At 36.0% G+C, this 19,394-nt stretch overlaps 1 protein-coding gene across 4 annotated transcripts in view; it reads right to left on the bottom strand.

Annotated features, from left to right (window-relative positions):
* Positions 1–19,394, bottom strand: part of Mdfic (MyoD family inhibitor domain containing) — an 86,849-nt gene that overhangs the window by 53,872 nt on the left and 13,583 nt on the right. For all 4 annotated transcript variants that reach the window (XM_087204618.1, XM_004865271.3, XM_021244769.2 and 1 more), the window contains one exon: positions 13,576–13,698. In XM_087204618.1, the coding sequence (XP_087060744.1) occupies positions 13,576–13,698 (123 nt within the window). The remainder of the gene's footprint in view (positions 1–13,575; positions 13,699–19,394) is intronic.

The raw sequence follows: 19,394 nt of genomic DNA on the forward strand, positions 1-19,394 counted from the left end.
AAATTTTTTTTTTTTTTTGTACCGGGGATTGAACTTGGGTCCTTGCACTTGCAAGGCAGGCAGCAGAACCACTGAGCTAAATCCCCAGCCCTACTCCAGAAATTTTTAAATGAAAGGGAAAGCTTACTTCAATTCAAGATAAAGTACCAAAGAAAGATGAAAGAAGTAGCTATGTGTAATTCTTCAGAAAAAAAACCCCAGATAAAACAGTTTTCATCCTTAAAATTTTTACTGATATATAAAAGACACTTTGATTCTGATTGGATACATCAAGACTGCTAAGATAATCAAATAATTCTTTATGGCTACATCTAAAATATCTGAAGTCTTTCACTGTGCCATTTAACCAAATAAATAGTTCTTTTCTGATAATATGAAATTTAGATTAATATTGCTGCACAATGGAACTAAAATTAAGAAACATGTCTGAAAAATGTTAACATCTCTACAGAAAACAAGTTTCTCAAAGGGCTAAGTGATAAAACAAAAAGCCAACCTGTGGGCTATCCGAAACAGGCAACCACACCTATCAGTTCCTATGGGTCATCAATCTTAGCTACAAGAAGCCACCCTTAAAAAAAGAAACAAAAAGAAAACAGACCTTCAATATTCAAATTAGTGACTAATACTCACACAACTCTACAAACTTATCTGTTCTAGGGCAGCATATATAATTGGAAACCTTGCGGGTTTTCTATCTGTTCTGCACATTGGAATTCATTAGGGATCTTTTGGATACCAAAGCCCTTCTCCCAAATGATTCTGAATTAATGGGTGAAGGATGGGTGCTGGATACCAGTAAGTATTTTAAGCTAGCATGTGAAGTCAAGAATCACTGCTTCCCACAAAGGGATATGATTATCATCCCACCTTGTATCTTCAGCTCAGGTTGTTCCAATTTCTTCTTGTCACAAATGGAAAATATCTATATACCACAAAAGGAAGGCCATATGCTAAAATTCTCTATCTATCTTTGGAATGAGACCACATTATAGAGTCAATAAATAAACAGTTCTGAAAACTACAGAAGACTTTTTCCTAAGATATTAAGTTTATATTAAACCCAGGTATTGTCTTGAATTTATCATAACAAAGATGAAATTTTGAAGCATAGCATATTGCAATCTTTTCAGCTATTTTTGACCCAATACAGACACAGAATACAGCCTCATCAATAATAGTGGTAAAACATAGTAGTCATTTTCAGCTAGGGAAGTAGACTAGAACTGGGAGCTTGGAAAAGCTACCTATCTCCTCAGTAAATGTAATGCAATTTGTAAAGGACCTTAAATGTTACAAAGTACCTAACCCTTCCTCTGACCCCCACCACAACCATTTATTCTAGGTGGAAAAGCTATATGCTGAAAATCAAGACTTTAGCAGTTTAGATACAGCTATAGACACACTGCTTGACTTTTCTGACCTCAGCCTTCTCTATAGATGTCAATGAGCATACCTGCTTGGTAAAGTTGCTAATAAGCCAAATTAAGTCATCAGTATGAAAAAAAGAAGTCATTAACTTCAAAAAGCTGTAACACTAACACTTTAAATATTATAAATAAAAGAGTCTTTAATATGAATAAACTGAAGACTGAGAATATTCCTTTCTTAAGAGACCTAGAGTCAACCCATATTTTAAGAGAAATCACTACAGCTTAGCTAATTCAAAGCTATTAGTTTCCTACAGAGAAGCTAAATGTCCTTAAAAGGTAAAGATTTTAATTTATGTAACAATTAATGCAGAAGAAGTATTGGGAGGAAACACTGTCCCTGGCCCCAGGCTAAACAGTATGAGGCTATAAAGCTGAAAGAGAATCCAACCTTGCCCTTAAGGTGCCCTCAGTCCAATATTACAAAAGAGGGACTGAAATCTTGGAAATCAGTGAATCCTGTAGAAAAGATGTGGATCAACAGAGTCCCACTGAGACACTGCTTGCTAACTGGAGTTATGGGGAAGCAACGTAGGTGAAGCCTGGCAGAAGGAAAATGCTAGACATGCAGAGTGAAGAGCAAGGAGCATATTTTGGCTATGAGAAAAAGTTCATTAAAGGAGAAAGCAAGTTATTTTTTATTCCTAGACTCCATCATCCAAAATCATTCCCTGAAAGTTTATCATGGTCCTGGAATTACATTAATTGTTGGGAATGCAACTTACAGCCAGCAGACATAAGACACACAATTGCACAAGTAAATTACAAATTGTGGCAACAGCTAAAAAGGAAAAAGTGCTAGGTGAAATAGGAAAACTCATTTTAGATGAAGAGGTCTCTGAAGGCCTAGGAACTGACAAAGCAAAAGGAAGACCTGGCATGAAAAGCTCCGAGGCAGAAAGAAAATCAAAGGCATCTGTGACAAGGAAACAATGCCAGTGAACCTACAGAGGACCAAAGTCCAGGAGAGTGCAGAAAGGGAGAGAATTTCAAGCAGGAAGTATGTCCTGTCAAGTTACAGAAAGGAAAAGGACTGAGAAGGAGCTACTGGACTAGTTGAGAAGTATGACTTACAGATACTAAAAGATCATTTTAGTAGTAACTATCCCTTCCTTCTAGATATAGACCAAAAAGGGCTAAGGCAATATAACAATGTATAGCAAAAATGGGTTTGAATACCAGAAAATGCTGCTTAGTTAAAAACCTCAAATGTCTCAGTCAAAAAGAACTAGAATGTAATCTGAGTCCTTATGGAACAGTATGTGTCATAAAATTAAAAGGCAAGTATGAAACAAAAATGGAAATCACTAAAAATTGAGGCACAGAGGCATATCAATTGAAATTAGAGAACATAAATTTATAGAAGCACTAATCTTTCCATGATAGAACATTCTTCCCGTGTGACTCAGTCCCAGCACCCTCAGGTGAGAAGTCTGAGACTGATCCGTTGCTATAGTGTCAGCATAAGACTGGCAAATATGGCATAAGGACATGGAATTTAGGAGGGTAATGAGAGAGCTTTCGAGAGTTCCAGCCGGCCAACAAAAAAAATCAGGTAAAGTTAAGAAGGGGATAAGATACCACGGAGGAAAAGAACATAGTTGGCAGATGTGGAATAATTATTCTTAAGGAAAAGCACAAGGATAAAAGAGAAAGTAAATTTGTGATTTTAAAATATTAGATGAAAAAAATTTTGGTGATATAAAGTCCAAGGTGTCTCCATATTTATAAAGCAGCCAAGGTGAAATAGATAAAAGTTCATTAGTATTAAATAAGTCAATGATTGATGTTGTCTCAATGAAATTAAAAGAAGCTCTGTACCAGTCAAACACAGGGGATTCCTGACCTTGAAGGTCAAATGTGATATTACTTATAGACTGCATAGATCAAGCCAGAAGCAGAGGAGAAAGCATGGTAAAATAGTCATGGTGACCACACTCAACAACTGATGAAGAATCTGCCATCTGATTTTCACCGTGACTTGGGAATTTTTTACATCAAATGTCCAGGGACAAGATGGCTAATAAGCCCCAAGTTTAAATACATTGAAATAATAAGATTTTGTGGTCTGAACTTGTTCAAACTGCTTTGTCCAAACAAATTTTGACTTCATAATACAAGTCAGTATTATTCAAACCCACTTTAAAAAGGAAATTTTTATGATTAAATATTTTTTATTTCATTGGGGAATAATCTTTGAAATTAAGTAAATATACAATGGATCTTGTTATTTAAAAAATCAAAAGTTAAGATTTGGACATTTGAGTTAAAGTACTGGATGTTTTATTCTACATTTTTATGTAGATCTAGATCAAATCACGGGCCACTTAATTTGGTTGAAATTTTGAAAACTTAGTCTGTAAAAACATGAACTTAATTTTATATTTCCAATGTTGAATATTTGTACACATAGTTATTTGGTTAGATAAGACTTTTAAAACTCTACTGGATATGAGAATTTTATGAGAACCTCACTCACAGGGAATCACAGGCTAGACAATTACTCATAATCATACCATTAGTTAGGTGTGTTGTTGTTGCCATTTACCTTTGCTGTGACAGCACTTTTGTAATGCTGAAGGAATGTTGTGAGAATAACCTGCAGAAACAAGCCTCTACATAAATGACATGTTCGGGTTCTTTTCGTAAAGGTGAAGAATGATGGGCAGCGTCCAAAGATGAGATATATGGTCTTATTATGATCACACTGGCATGAATCAATTATTCATGACAATTTGAGATGGTGGGAATCTTTTTTTTCCTTAAATGTTTCAATCCAAGTTTTCACAAGTTCTCAAGAACCATGGAAAATGTATTTAATCAAATAATGTTCCAAAGCAGAACAAATTTCTCCACCTACTCTCTCCTCCATGTTTCACTTAATGCAATTTTCACCCTCTAACACAGTACTACCATCTGACTGTTACAAAAGAGATTTCCCTTGACCTTTGCATATTTTGCTGCAGAACTCATAGAACCTGGGAAGAATCCAACAAAGATTTACCAACAACTCCCAACAGGCTAGTTAAAAGAAACATGGGACAAGTTACAGTATTGAGTCTTAGCTGTGCTAAGATGAAGAAGAAACAGAATTCCTGAAAATGGTAGAGAAAGATTTCCACCAGTCTCTTTCACTGAGCTACCCCTGGCCTGTGAGTTATGGATAAAGCTGGAGGTTGGTTGTAGCCCTTCACAGGCTGTGGCTAAATGAGGGCTCAGAACCTCTGGCTTACAGTTTGCCTATGGCCACGGTTCCTATACAAACTCCTCCGGCTTACAACTAATAGATAAATGATTTGCACAAGCCCAGAAAAATTACTTCATTCTGAATTTCAGGAACTTACTAACAAAAGTATGAAACTGGTATAGAGTAATTAGTTATCCAGTAAAACTGGATCCCTATCCCTTCAAGGCATCCAGCCAGGCGTAGCTTCACTGACACATAATCTACTTAGAGGCAGAAAGCCCAATACTTAGAGGGGCCGTCTCAGAGGGGTTCATTGCTAAGCTGCTGCACTCATGGAATTCATGATGACTTTTTGAACAAAAGTCCTTAGGTTCTTATTTTGGGAGTCTTCCATCTTTCAAATTTGGAGCACATCCTGATTTTTGCAGAACCTGAAGGAAGATGAGTCTCCTGGCCTCTACCTGTAACCCAAAGTGCTTGCTACAGGTTACCAAACTCTAACACATCTTTGGGAAACTGAGCTCTCACCCTAATGTTTTTTGCTATATGTGAGACTTTTCTTTTTAAAATATTTTACTTTTAATGTAATGAAATAATTTACCTCAGAGAAAATCAAAGTTGCAGAAGAGAATATAGAGAATATTACGTAGAAGTCATCTTCACCCATATATCCTCACTCGATTTCATGTAGCTCCAGGGAGGAAACCATGTAAAGGAGTGGATGTGTATCATGCAGTAATCAAAAACTAAACAGACATTTATAATTTTATTTATAAACACACATACATACATATAGATATAGATATATGAAGGAAAGGTACGTACACACACTGATATATCTTTTTTTGTTGCAATTTTGTATATTAACTGGATGAGATGAAAAAAGGCCATTTAGAGTCTTATAATAATTAAGACCAGCATCTCCAAATACTCTACATGATACCTCATTCATTTCAGATACATTAGCTTTGAGAATATCAACTATTCTATTCATCTGCAGACTTCTGGACAATGTAACAAAGACACAGAGATAGCCAACTGACTATCCCACCCTACCAATAAGTTTCAACGAGGAACTTTGGAGAAACTTAAGAAACAGGTAAATTCATTGTTTTGCCTCTTACTGAGCATGTTGATTAGAAAAACATATCTGGACCTCTGTTTCCTCATTATTTGACATGATGGCTTTTACAAGCCTTTAAACCTCTTTCAGACCAAGCACTGTAGGTTTGGGGGAAACTATCTCAGTTGCACATCCTCATGACCACAGCTTGGCTTTGAGCTCCCCTGACACTGTTCCATCTCAGAAATCTTAAATCTACATTTTGCATTATTATACAGAATTCCATCTTCTCTTTCCACATATTCTATTTAGCCACCATACCTACTTTTGGTTTTGTTTCTTAAACACTACAAAACTGTATGTTACAGGTAGAGGCTAGGAGACTCATCTTCCTTTAGGTTCTGCAAAACTATATGGACTATTAATTGCTTTGTTTTTGGCTTCTCTGTAAGGCCCTTTCTTGTTTTTACTTCCTTCTTTTATATCCTTGGCACATCACTTCAAAGATTTTTTGGACAATATGCTTAAATCTTCCCCCTACTCTCCTTTCATCACAACTACAAACTGAAATCTGTGAGCTCATTCCCACTACCTGCCATCCTCTGCCCTGTATATCTTACTGATTGTACCTCACACAAAGGTGGATCCATGTCCTTCTTGCAATCCTACCTGCCACTGCCACAGTCTAAGATACCTTCCTTTCTCAATCAGATTAATACAGTCTTCCCATTGGTCGCTTAATGCTTTCAGTCTTTCCCATTCTTATTTATTTTCCAAACTGTTGCAAGAGTAATCCTTCACAATATAGGCAAATTAAAATATAAATCTCATTCAGTCCCTACTCCTTCAATTTCCTACACCTCCACTTAACTCTTTTATAGATCCTTTCCCTCTCATTTCTTCCCATACCTCATCAAGCATTTTATAGCCCAACTTACATAAAACTTCTCCAGATGTCCTCAAGCTGGTGACATCTTATCTCTAGAACTGCAGAGGTGCTGTGTTTTGGGATTGAAACACACTGGCCTCATCTACTCCAAGTCCCTGCTCCAGTAACTTAGCTCTTTTAGGTACCATCATAGACATCACTTCCTCTAGAAGGATCTTGCTGATCCCCTTTTCCATGTGAGGATTTGTGCTTCTCTTATGTGAACACGCCACAGCCTCCATTTCCCACTGCAGCAGCACTAAAACACACATTATCATTCCAGATAAACTGCCAGTTTCTCCTCTCAGATCACACATTTTGGATGCAGAGAACACAACCATATTGTTCACCACTGTATCCCCAACATAACACAGTGTCAGTGCTGGCACTCAAGCTCAATGTAATGGGTTTTTTATTCAATTTTCAAAGTTACATTTTAATTCCTAATCCCAAAAATTCAATAAACAACATACTTTACCGAAAACAATTTGTGTCAATTCACAGAATATTTAGATTCAGGAAGTCTGAGGTTTGAGAACTAAAATTATCTAGACCACAGTATTTGTGATCTTAAAGCATTAAATGTTATTTATTTCTTCAATGGTTAGCATTTTTGAGATGATTTCTAAGCTAATTCCCAGGCCTGAAGAATTCCCAACTAGAGAGAAAGACACCTATTCCCCTTAATGAGACCTCATCTGCCACTTGCACCTCAACACCATCTTGTTTCCTCCTCTAAAGATCAAAAGAATATGGGACTATCAGAAAGTAATTGAAAACTCTTGACCAAAAAAAAGCAAGATTAAAGATCTAATATCAAGGTATTTTATAAAAATGAAGGGTAAAATAAAAACTAGAAAAAATAATATTATAGTAGTACTAACAACAATAAATGCATATTATTTTACAGTATACAAAGCACTTTAAAATAATTTCATACAATCTTCACAGAAATGAATCTGATCACTTATGCAGGGATTATGGAAAGGATCTAGAAAAAGACAAGAAAAATAACCTTCCACTTTGTGGAGAGACAAAAAGGTACACACACAAACATTTACTTCCATGAATACAAAGAAATAGTCTCTCCTTTTTACATTGTGCAAATTGGTCTGCATACATTTTGTCATTTTGCAAGTGCTTGAAATTTATAACCAATTGATGCCAGTACATTATGGATATAAATATCCAGGATTTCTGTAAAACCTGGTCTATGTATCCCAGTCTTGTGGATATGTAACCCAGTATAACCACGATGAATAAGAAAAACAAAGGCTTAATACTGATATACTTAGGCTCAAGGATAATAATAATGAAAACAACTCACTGAGCATTTACTCATTTGTCTGTGCTGATGAAGCATGAAATATGAATTTTCTTGTATAATCCTCAGAGTAACACAATGAGGTATCTAGTGTTAACACCACCATTTTAGTAATGAGAGATTAGAGCTCACAGTTTAGATAACTTATCCAAAGTCAAAAGTAATGACACAGAAAGGGTCTGAATCATGACAATTTGTTTCCATTGGCCTCAGGACCCCTAACCTTATGATGCTCAAAACAAAAAATGACAATGGTTCTCCCCAATTTCTTGGCAAAAGCCCAGATGAGTCTGGGACAAGCAACCCTGAGGAAGAATTGTGTGAGGAAAGTTCATCTCTATTTTAGAACACAGATCAATGGCCGCCACTAGCCAATGGGATAAATACAGTAGCCTATCAAAAATGACCCAACCTCAAAACCAAACCATTAGTTTGATTTTGAAATAATTGATGGTCAGATTTCTCTCCATAGCAATCACCAAAGCTTCTGAACTGCAGCCACACAAACATCTGTTCAACATACTGAAAAACAGAAATATTTCTAAAGCCAAATGGAGGAGGAAAAGATTAACCAAGCCCAAAGTCAGAGTGACTTGTTCCTCCCTAATGAGGCAAAGGGATTACAAGTTCAAGGCTAGCTTGGGAAACTGAGAGACCCTGTCTCAAGATAAAATGAAATAAAACATAAAAGGGCTGAGCATATACAGTGATAGAGTGCTTGTCTAACACGTGTGAGGCCCTGGGTTCAATCCTTAATACTGAAAAACATGGACTGAGAGGACTTGCTCCCCATATTCCTCCAAAAGGTCAAATAATCATGCAAAAATAACCTCCTAGATTATCTGGGAAACAACCCAAAAGCTACACATATCAGCCTTCACTAGGTGGTACCTATTTAGGGGCTTGTTTATGGTCTCTTTTATATAAAGTGAATTCTAAGGAAAACCAAATAGTACTTGTTGAAATGTATATTCAATAAAGAGAGCTGTGGAAGAAATTTAAATCTCAGCCTCTTGATGCTCTTTCCTTATCCTCAAAGTAAGAAATGCTCTAAGAATATAAATACTGTACCTGAGTATTGGCTTTTCTTTCACTGTTTTGCATAAGGACAGCATTCCCTGAGTGACAAAATGGTATTCATTAAAGGGTGATCAATGGAAAGTTGGCAAAGACTAGGAAAAGAAATAATGGAGTTCCTAATAACAGCCTGTTGAGGTTGAGAGGAAATTCAGAGGAACGTTTCAAGTAGTAGGATGAGTGAGAAGGCATGATACAGCAGCTCCATGACCGTGGGCAAGTGTGAATTAGAGAATGCCTTGCTCTCTGCTGCCAAGTAAGTGCTTACTATTACGAGAGCAAAAAACTCTTCAAAATGAATAAATGGGTTAAGTAGAATGGGGATTACCACTTAAGTAGAGCATTCTAACTTTGCTTCAGATCATGGGAATTCTATAAAATCACAAAGGAGAGAATTAGCTGAATAAAATAGTTTAATTTAATGGGAAATTTACTTCAGAAAAGAAGCTAAGGAAAATTTCTGGAGTTAAGTAATGACATTTAGAATTAGGATACATTTATGTAAAGGCAATGTCCAAGGATAAAGTTAAGTAATAAGAATTTTCAGAAAGACCTAGAAAAATCTGAGATAAAGTCCTGAGGCATTTTATAAAGAGGAACAAAGAAAAATGTAAGCTCTTTATAGACAATAATTAGGATAGTGGAATTTGACCTAAATTAAAGCAAAATATTACATATGCCTAATCATAAGCACAAGAACACACATTGTGCATACGCACATATTCCTTTCTACCTTAGAACCCCCCCCTCCAAATACTGGGATCAAAATGTTACCTGTTTCTCTTCTAGTCTATTTAAGACACATAATGTTGTCTACTATCTGTTATCAGTTTATACATATTATGGATTAATAGAAAAATTATTAATATTAATTGGGGGTTTTACTCCACTGCAACATTTATTTTACCAAATCAGAGGAACAGTGATTATTAATACAAGTAAAAACTTCAAGTAAAAACTTCAAATTATATACAGTACTGTATCTGGTAATCTGAAGCAAAAAGCCAGGGCTTTAGCCAGTACTCTCATAAAAAGAAGTTTTACAAACTTGAAAAATAAATCTCCATTCCAAAAATTAAATTATATGCCAAAATATTTTTTCAGCATATGAAAGCCTTTTAAACTTTAAAAGGATGAAAAACTCATAAAATAAAAAAGAAACTTTGCAATGACAAAATTTCCTCACAAAATGTTTTTTGTGGTTCTAATTCTTTACTAATTTTATTTAATTTTTTAACAAATGTAAGTGGCTGAATTGTCTTTTTTAAATTTAAAATTCAAAAGAAAGAGAGTCACAATGCACATCCCTTGACCAGATTGTGTGTGGCCTATTTATCTGAAATGTCTGATTCCATATGGATTTCTTCTCTTTTATTTATTATTTCTAGAAAAAAAATTCTTTAATAGCATAGCAACTCAGGGCAACCAATTTGAAAGCTAAGCCCCCAAAGACTCCAGCATCCCAGGTCTGCTGCCTGCAATATCTTCAAATAGGAACGGGGAAGACAGACAAAGCACAAACTTCAGTGTGGAGCATGAATCCAGTAGGAGCCACAAGGGGGTGGTCCACTGAGGTCAGGGTTAAAGTTCACAGAATAATTTGGAAATTATTCTCAGCTTGGATCTCGTTTATGAAGCCTGAGAATACACCCTTTAATTAGAATGCAATTTCCAAAGCAGCCACTCCCTTGACTTTCCAGGGCTCAGTTATTCTCAGCAACAAAAAGTAAAAACGGCCTCATCACACTGACAGCTAACATCCTCTATAAATTACGCCTTAAATGTCCAACGAAGAAGGCAGCAGGAATCCAGGGCAACAGAGGCTTGAGCTGCCAGCTTTCAGCAACCACTCTTAAGAAGAAAGAAAACCTCATATTCCACAGAGTTCCTTTCCTCCACTGCCTGCTTATACAGCTGAGCTGTCCCATGGAAGCTTGGAAAAAAGAGTGGGATGTGTATTTGAATATGTTCCCACACCCAAGCAGGTCTCATTTTTCTGATGCTCCCTCTATCCAACTAACCACAAGCTACAGTGGGAAACTAACATCAATCCCTTGACAGCCAGCTGTCCACCTCTTCCACGGTGCTCAGGGAACCACACAGGACTCCTGGCACAGAGGCCAGGCTGGGCCTGACTCACCACAGATGTTCCCCTCCTCCCTGTGGAGCATGAGGCCAGAAGCCTATTGTTATCACTGAAGAGTTACTGGGCTTGAGATATGACCTACATGCTGAAGCAAGGTGCAAGCACACAACTCCTCTAAACACAGGATTAAGAGGCAGACATTAAATTACAAGAGATGGCCAGAGAGTCAGTGGGGAAAGCCAAAGAGGGAAGGTCATTGTTACAGAGTCCAGTGTCAGAGAGCTGGAACAGCAGCCACTACCATAATAGTTTCAAACGCTATCCAGAATCAAGTTAAGTATAAAGATGATATAAAATGTTCCACTTCTGCAAATCCAGATATGAATTTTACTTCTGAGCATCCAAGAAAGTAGCCTTTGCCTAGAAAAGTGTGACTTGGAAAACAACAGAAATAGGAGCTTTAAAAATTGTAATCTGAAGTCAGTCAGACACCACTTATAAAAGTCTGGAATAGCTTGCTAGTTCCTGTTTCTAGCCTGAGAGGCATTACTGCCTTTGGCCACGGTCATCTGTATACCATTCACCTGTCAGTGTTCCTAGCAGCTCTTGTAGAGGGAGCTATCGTCTTCCTATCTCTGTATTCTTTCAGTGCCATTGGTAGGAAACTCACTATGTCCCCAGTGTCCCATGGCACAGACTGTATCACTTTCTCAATAAAGAAACTTTCTGACAATATTTTTTAATCACTATCCATTTAACTAGTATAGGCAGAGGAGAAAGAGACGGGGCGGGAGACAGAGGGGGAAAGAGAAACGGGGAGAGACAGAGGGAGGGAGAAAGGGGAATTTACTTTAAATCCATTCTCTTTAAATGGCATGAATTCTGTGACTGAATTGAGCTTCACCAAGCAGGACAAACAAATTTATCAAGTAAACATAATTCTCCATATCCTTATGCAACCAGAATTTGTATTTTGTTTTTGTCCTAAGAGATTTTACTTGCCTTGGTAAAAGAGATTAGCAAAGTAAATCCATTAAATAAAACACATGAAAGTATGTTGAGAGAGAAAATTCATACTTCTCAACAGCTGGAGTTAAAATTGCCTCACAGACCTCTTTGAGTGCTCACTACTTCTGGTTGCTAGAAGAGCATCAATAACATATGCCAGAATCTCACAAAATCTTAAAATTCACAGTAGTAGAGTTGATATATAGATAGTAAGTGAAATTATCAGTTTTGAGATAAAGATGTAAATATGTAATTGAAACCATTTGATTCTTTAGTAAAAGCTATATAAATCTTGTTCCTCAGTAATATCTGAGTTTAATTTCCTTCCTTTCTACTCGCTTTCCCAAGACAAAAGTGGATCAAAATCGAAACAGTTCTAAAATTAAACTAAAATACACTCGTTTTTAGAGCTTTTGTTTGAAAACTGGAAATTCCCTTCAATAGCGTTTTTACTGTTGCTGTTTGTTTTCTGCTAAGCTGCTCTCTCCCCACTCCTCCCCTTTTCCCCTGCTTTATACTGTTTGATTCTCTGTTTGGGCAAAGGAGTAAGTATTCTAGAGAAGAGGGGAATACTACAACTTTCCAAACACTGTAAATGTGAAATGTAACATCAGAAAAGGTCTATATTATGAAGTTGTCTAAACTGATGAATTAAATTTAAATAAATAAAACACTTGACTCGCAGAAATGAATTCTTCACTGCCCACTTTGCAAAACTGAGAATGAGACATGGTAATTTAGTTACCTTGATTAGAAATTTCAAAAGAACTCTATGTTGATCTTTACACTTACATATTGGCTATATATAATTCATTGTATGGCAAATTCATCTCAAATTCACCTGGGGGAACTTATCAACCAGAACATAGGCTCTAGAGGGTCGCAAGCAGAATCTCACGCAGAGAATCACCACGCTTCTGAACAGTACCAAAGCCACAGGTATTTCAAGGTACTCTCAAAGTAGAGCAAAATACTGATGCTTCTATAATATTCTACAGAGCAATTTCAGAAAGCAGGAGAGTATCAAGGTGAAGACACAAACAAATGGTGATATAACACAATTGAAACCAAAAAGAATAGAGATCGCAATGGTAAGAATAGAGATCACAATTGCATCGTCAATATATAACTTGTCTTTCTTTCTTTTCTCAAAGTTGCATTGTCCACATTTCCTTAGAGTTGTCTGATTCCCACTGAGTTGCTGCTCAATAAGGAACCAAGAAGTTTGGACAAATCTCTCTGAGAATCTAATTGAGCACATGTGAGTCAATTCTTCTTTTCTTAAAGAAATGATGGCAGCTGACAGAACTATTTATATGCCAGTTTTAGTTCTGCAATTTAAAATACTATTGAAAATACTTTCAAGTAAACTCCTGATTTATAGATTTGTAGAATTATATGAGCATTGACTGAAAGAATATTATCACAGTACATCCCCAAATCACCCACATTTTCTCCTTAAAAATACTTACTTCTGACAAGTTCACCATCTGAAGAATTTCCCCACAAGGACCGGTCTTGAGTCTCTCCATATGTTAAGTGTCTATTGGTAGCTTGAGTTACATCTTTCTCAGTTTGGTCCTTATTACATTTTTCTGAATAAAAAAGAATACATACTTATTAGCATTGAATGCTATATACTTTTCTCTAGTTTTATAGGTTGTAGATTTTTCTTAATGTCTCTATCACAGTTTAAGGAAACAAGAGTAGAAGCATTGCCTCAATAGCAATTATTCAATGAACTTCTACTATGTGCATTAAAGAAACCGAAATGTTCACAGTAAATATAATATATTAAGGTTCTAGTAAATAAGGAATTTTAACATAGCAAGTTATCTGCCATGATAAAGAAATGTGGAAAGGTTACATAAGGATGAAAGTGAGTGCCACTATACAGCTAGGGGGCAAGTATGTCAGGGAAAGCATCAAAAGAGACAGGACTCCAATGAATGGTGGACATGAAAGTTGGGCTGCATTTCAATGAGGGACAGAGTAGTGCAGAGGCAGAAAGCAAGTACAAGTTCTCTCTGGAGAAATTTAGGAAATTTAGAAATTTAGGAAAAAAGTCAAAGAATACATCCTCAGAGAAGAAGGGTGTTGAGGATGAGAGATTTATACAGGGGTTTATGAGTTCTCGGGGGAAAGCCAGTATGTGAGGAAATGTGAAGTCTTGTTGGGAACGTTAAGTCAAACAAAAGCAACCTATAACACCAGGTAAAATGCATGCTATGAAAGGCCCAGAGCACTAAAGAGGTTCAAAAGAAGGGGGAAAATCTCATCAGGATTCAGAGATCAAGAAAGACACTATAAAAAAGGTGCATGTTGGATGGTTTTTAAAAGATTAGAAGGATTTTGAAAAGCCCAGATGGGAGAAAAGTGGAAGAACAGCATGGAAAAACTCCAAAGGCAGACACTTGGGCAAAGGTTCCAACTTTTTGGGCTGTGAAATACTTTCAGGGGGACATTAGAAGATAAGCCTCTATGGGTTTGATCCCTGGTATAAAAAGAAGAAGACTTGATTAGAAAAAGAGTGTGGATATTGAATTCCAAGATAAAAAATCTGGACCTACTTTAAAACAAGATAAATAAGTGAAAGTATCCAATGCAACTTTATGAAACGCCTAAGCAAAGCCAGGTATTAGGAAGATTAATAAACTTTTGCACAACAGTGGTTCTCAGTCTTCACTGCACATTATTTAACTTGGCAAGTTTTATTGAAAATAAAAGATTCCTGGGTTGTACCACCAATAATTCTACTTTAACTGGGGGAGAAGAGGTTTCATTCAGATAATTTGACTACTCTTATGTACTTGTAAATCACTGAATATGGTTTCATCTAAGGAGCACAGGATAAGGGCTTAGCAAAGTTCATGTAACAGTTGATGAGAATTTAACTTAGTAACAAGATAGAAAAAAACGCATAAATGTGAGACACTAGAGGCTTGCACAGATAAAGAGTATAGGATTGAAGATAACCAAGTTCTTAGTTTGAAGTTGACTCTCAAAACCTGGAAATCAGGAGAATAATTTACTGATTATGCATAAGTATGTGTGTAACATGATAGATGTTTAGGGATTGGACAAGGTGATGGGAATACAAGAAATCATGAGATGCAACCCAGGCCTTCCTTCATAGAAATTATAGTTTATGGATCAGTTCAGTACTGGATATTTGAATTTGCAAGCCAGGAAAAAAAAAAGGTTAATCTAGAAACAGTCTTCTTCCAAAAAATCGATTGTTGAAGTCTTTTGAATTAATGAAGTCACTAAAAGAGTGACTAAAAGTCACAAAAAGAGTCTGCACAATTGGGAAGGAGTTAGAAAAGTAAGAGAAGCAGGATGATGTCAAGCTATGGAAGCAAAGAAGGGAAACAGATTCAAACAGAAGTTGTTAGTCAACCGTGTTAACATTTCCAGTGGAAGGAAAATTTTCTGCACATGCAAAAATTTCTCAGGTACCATGGGGATTTCACAACAATTGAAAACTTCTGCCACGAAATACATTTCAGCACTTTAAAATAGATAGAGGGACATGAACTTAAAAATAAATTCAGAGGCTGAGATCTCTGAAAGTGTCTTCAACTCTACATATTTTTAGAAAGCAAAATCATATTCAAACAGCATTAAATTATAAATTAAAAGCATGCTAAACCAATATGTTCTAGATTTATGTAACATTTATTCAGAATTATCATAGGAAAAATGTAATCTTCATATGATGTGTTAGTTTCAATTAAAATTTTTACTTTTTAAAGCAAGTCCATAAATCTTCCACTGCTACAGCCAACTCAAGGCCTTTCTGAGATTATCAATGAAAGAGATTTCTATACAAACTCACTAGTATACATGAACTAGCCTGTCAGCAGGGTCCCGCGTACTTGCTGCTACTGTTATGTAGCTGCCAGCCGCCAGGTGTCATGCTAGTAGGCTTGATTCAATTAGTAACTTTAATTGAAGCTGAATGAAATTAATTATATAATTTTGAGCTGTTCGAGTTTAATTCCATTAAAATTAATTCATGAAACCAAGGCATTATGAAGCATTGCTGACTAAAAGAAAATAGGTATGAATAAAGCCTCTAGACACACTTGACTCATACTTGAATCATGTCCAATATTCGAGTGCTAAACATAGACCCTCTCGACTCTACTCTGAATAAATGAAAATGCCATGTGGTCCATCCATATACACACATTTACAATTACGTAACCCACTGCTGGAGGAAAAGGAAGATCTTTCTACTCTAAATTTTTATTAAGGTATAGTTTATGACAAATTTTTTCTTAAAAACCACTTCTTTATCTGGTTAATGGCAGACTTAAAACATCCCTAGTGTCTGTCTTAAGTCAAAAAAGGAAAAGAAAAAACATTTTGTCTCATTATATTAACATAATAAAGTATATGTAATTACTATTACATCACAATCACTAATCCATCCAACTTTGCCTCTTTTGAAAACTCGTCATGATTCAAAAGTTGGTCTCTCTGGCTTTTGTTGTACCCTATAGCACCTAGCCCAAAGCAAGACTCAGAAAGATTCCAACTAAAAATTTAAACTGGCTTTTGCCAATTCTCTACTTGTATAAACTGAACCACATGACCACTTGACTATTTTGTGACTTTATAATCATGCATATTATTTCATCAGTATCATTTTAATATTTGCTCAGTTTAGCAGAATATCCCTATGGCAGCTTCATATATGGTGGCCATATATATATATATATATATATATATATATATATATCACTGAATATCAGTGATATATATATATCACTGAATAAATGTGCTGTAGAGAGAGTGGACTATAATAATAGACAATTATAAGACAGGCACCACAATATCCAAACACAGAATCAACCTTACTACAACTTTCAATGTCTGGGTCAACCACTACTCATTATAATGTTAAAATGTCAATTTCTAACAACAGAATTCTATTAGCAATGTAGGTTGCTGTGTCACTTTTGAACTGAAATGCAAAAAGCACAGTCTTGGTTTATCACTCCCATCCTAGATACACAGAGATTTGTAGTTGCATTTTAAGGAGTATGTGGGCTGGAAGGGCATAGCCTATAGGCAATCTGGTAATTTCAGTGATGGAGAGTATCAGTTTGCACCTTTCCATAAGATTTCTGCATACCCATCAAATAGGTACACCTCTCTGAAACAGCAATTTTCTTTTTAAAAGGGGCCTCCATCATCCCAGCTGTGCTGCTCTTCTAAACCAAAGTTCTTACTTTGACTCTGTTTCAGAATCACCTGTAAAGCTCTTTACACATACAGAGGCACAGGGCCCAAATTCGGAGGTCCTAGTTCAGCTGGCACGGTGAGTGGAAGGGTAAATTAATCGTGATAGATGGCCATGTTTGAAGACCACTGTTTTAAGTAAGCTATTCTCTGATACTCCATAACTATTAAAAAAAAAGACTGAGAAGAGCATTTGGGTATTGAGATCTATATTCTGGTACCTATCACCTTGCCAAAGATTTCAAGTAATCAGAAAATGAAAATGTACCTAATCATCTAATTCTTAGAGAGGTATTTATATCTGTCTTCATGTCAGGACAACCAAGAAAATACAAATCCTGAATTATTTGTAGTACTAACCAGCTCTACTAATAGATGGAAGAAAACATATCAAAGAATGTGCTTTATATATTAAAGTAAAAGTTGAAGACATTTTTAATATAGAACTATGCCAAAAGACAGTCAGTCACACACCATAGGTATCTGCCCCCAAAGGTCTGGCACTTGCCCCTTCCAGTACGCCTAGTCTGGAAACACATGTGGGAAAGAATCTGTGCCTGAGGAAAGGCTAGGTCTTGCCAACAAATCTCCCAGCTAGAGAGACCAAAACACACATACATGAAACAATCAAGCAACTTCAAAACAGAGACTAGGCAAAACTACCCTGGTCATACTTCTGACCCAAAGGTCAGCCAGCTGTGTGACTGGAACCCTGCCCCATCCCCTTCCTCCTCTTCCTCAGGAAATGTCAGTAATGAGCTGCATGATTCCAAAGGTCTTTCTGCTCTCAAAATCTGTAAATATGACAGTACAGGGCAGAACAATTGAGACCAGGTCTCCTACAACCATTAGGAAGAGTATTCCTAATGGAGGAGGGCAAGTCATAGAAGAGCCTTTGTAAGGCACTGGATTTTAGGTAATTCTCAAAGAAAGTGAGAAGCATGAATTAAACAAAAGAAAAAGCCAAAGAAAAAATACAAAGATTCTAAAAGATCAATTTAAATGTAATATGTCCTATCAGAAATGACTATCTTACATAATCAATATGCTTTATTTTTTACTATTTTTCTAAAAAAGAGCATAAAAAGTAAGAAGCAGTCTACTCCAATTTTGATTATTCTTGCTAAGGAAGAATGGGAAAAATTCATGTAAATAAAATTTCCATTTAATATAAAATTCTATAATATTTTACCTCTGGAGTCATCCAAATGTAAAACCTTGATAGTATTACTTACTTTACAAATTAGAGGAATCAAATAATTAAAAGGTGATTAACAAGAGAAAAATTAAGAACATTTAATAAATTGGATAGTAATTTACATAAAACATTATGTATGCCATCGATAGCCATTCAGCTGGTATGTAGTTGCTTGGTAAGTTTTAAAGATGAAAACGCTTTTTGTTTTTGTTAAAAGAAAATATTGGTAAATTTTTTTTGCAATTACAGTACTATCTTAGCAGTTTCAAAGTACTTTAATATATAATGTTCATTTGATCTTCAAAACCATTTATGATAATAAGGAAGAAAACATTAGCTCGATTTTACTGATGAGAAACAGAGTTACTCTCTGAGTCAGATATCCAATTGAAAATAAGAGACTATAGTAGGAAGAGGGAAAGGTAAATTCCAATCCCACCTAGGAGAGAGCGCTACCGCACTATTCAGTCCTTCTTCAAAATTTTAATCAGTTGCAGCCCACAGGGAAACACACTCTACTCTTGGTCAGTTTGGTACACTAGTAGGCTGTCCTTTATTTTGAATATAAATCTGCCCTCAGGTAAACAATAACTAGTCCTACTCTTGCAGTTTGTAGGTAAAAAGAGTAAGCTTAACTTTTTCTATAATGTCAACTGTTCTAACTACTAAAGAGGAATAGTTTGTCCGATCAATGTATAACCTATCAAATATGTATCAAATATCAATAGCTGAATGCTTTTCACAAATAATGGTAGCAGAAGGACTTCAGAAGGTTGCTTCACGAAGACATAGCTTGTCAAATATTTGAGATATTTGACTGCACTTTAAAAAAGACAACTTTCG

This window comes from Heterocephalus glaber, unplaced genomic scaffold, assembly GCF_053883595.1.
Source record: "Heterocephalus glaber isolate CG9 unplaced genomic scaffold, H.glaber_assembly_v1.0 deba00000546, whole genome shotgun sequence".
In the NCBI taxonomy this organism is placed as follows: Eukaryota; Metazoa; Chordata; class Mammalia; order Rodentia; family Bathyergidae; genus Heterocephalus; species Heterocephalus glaber.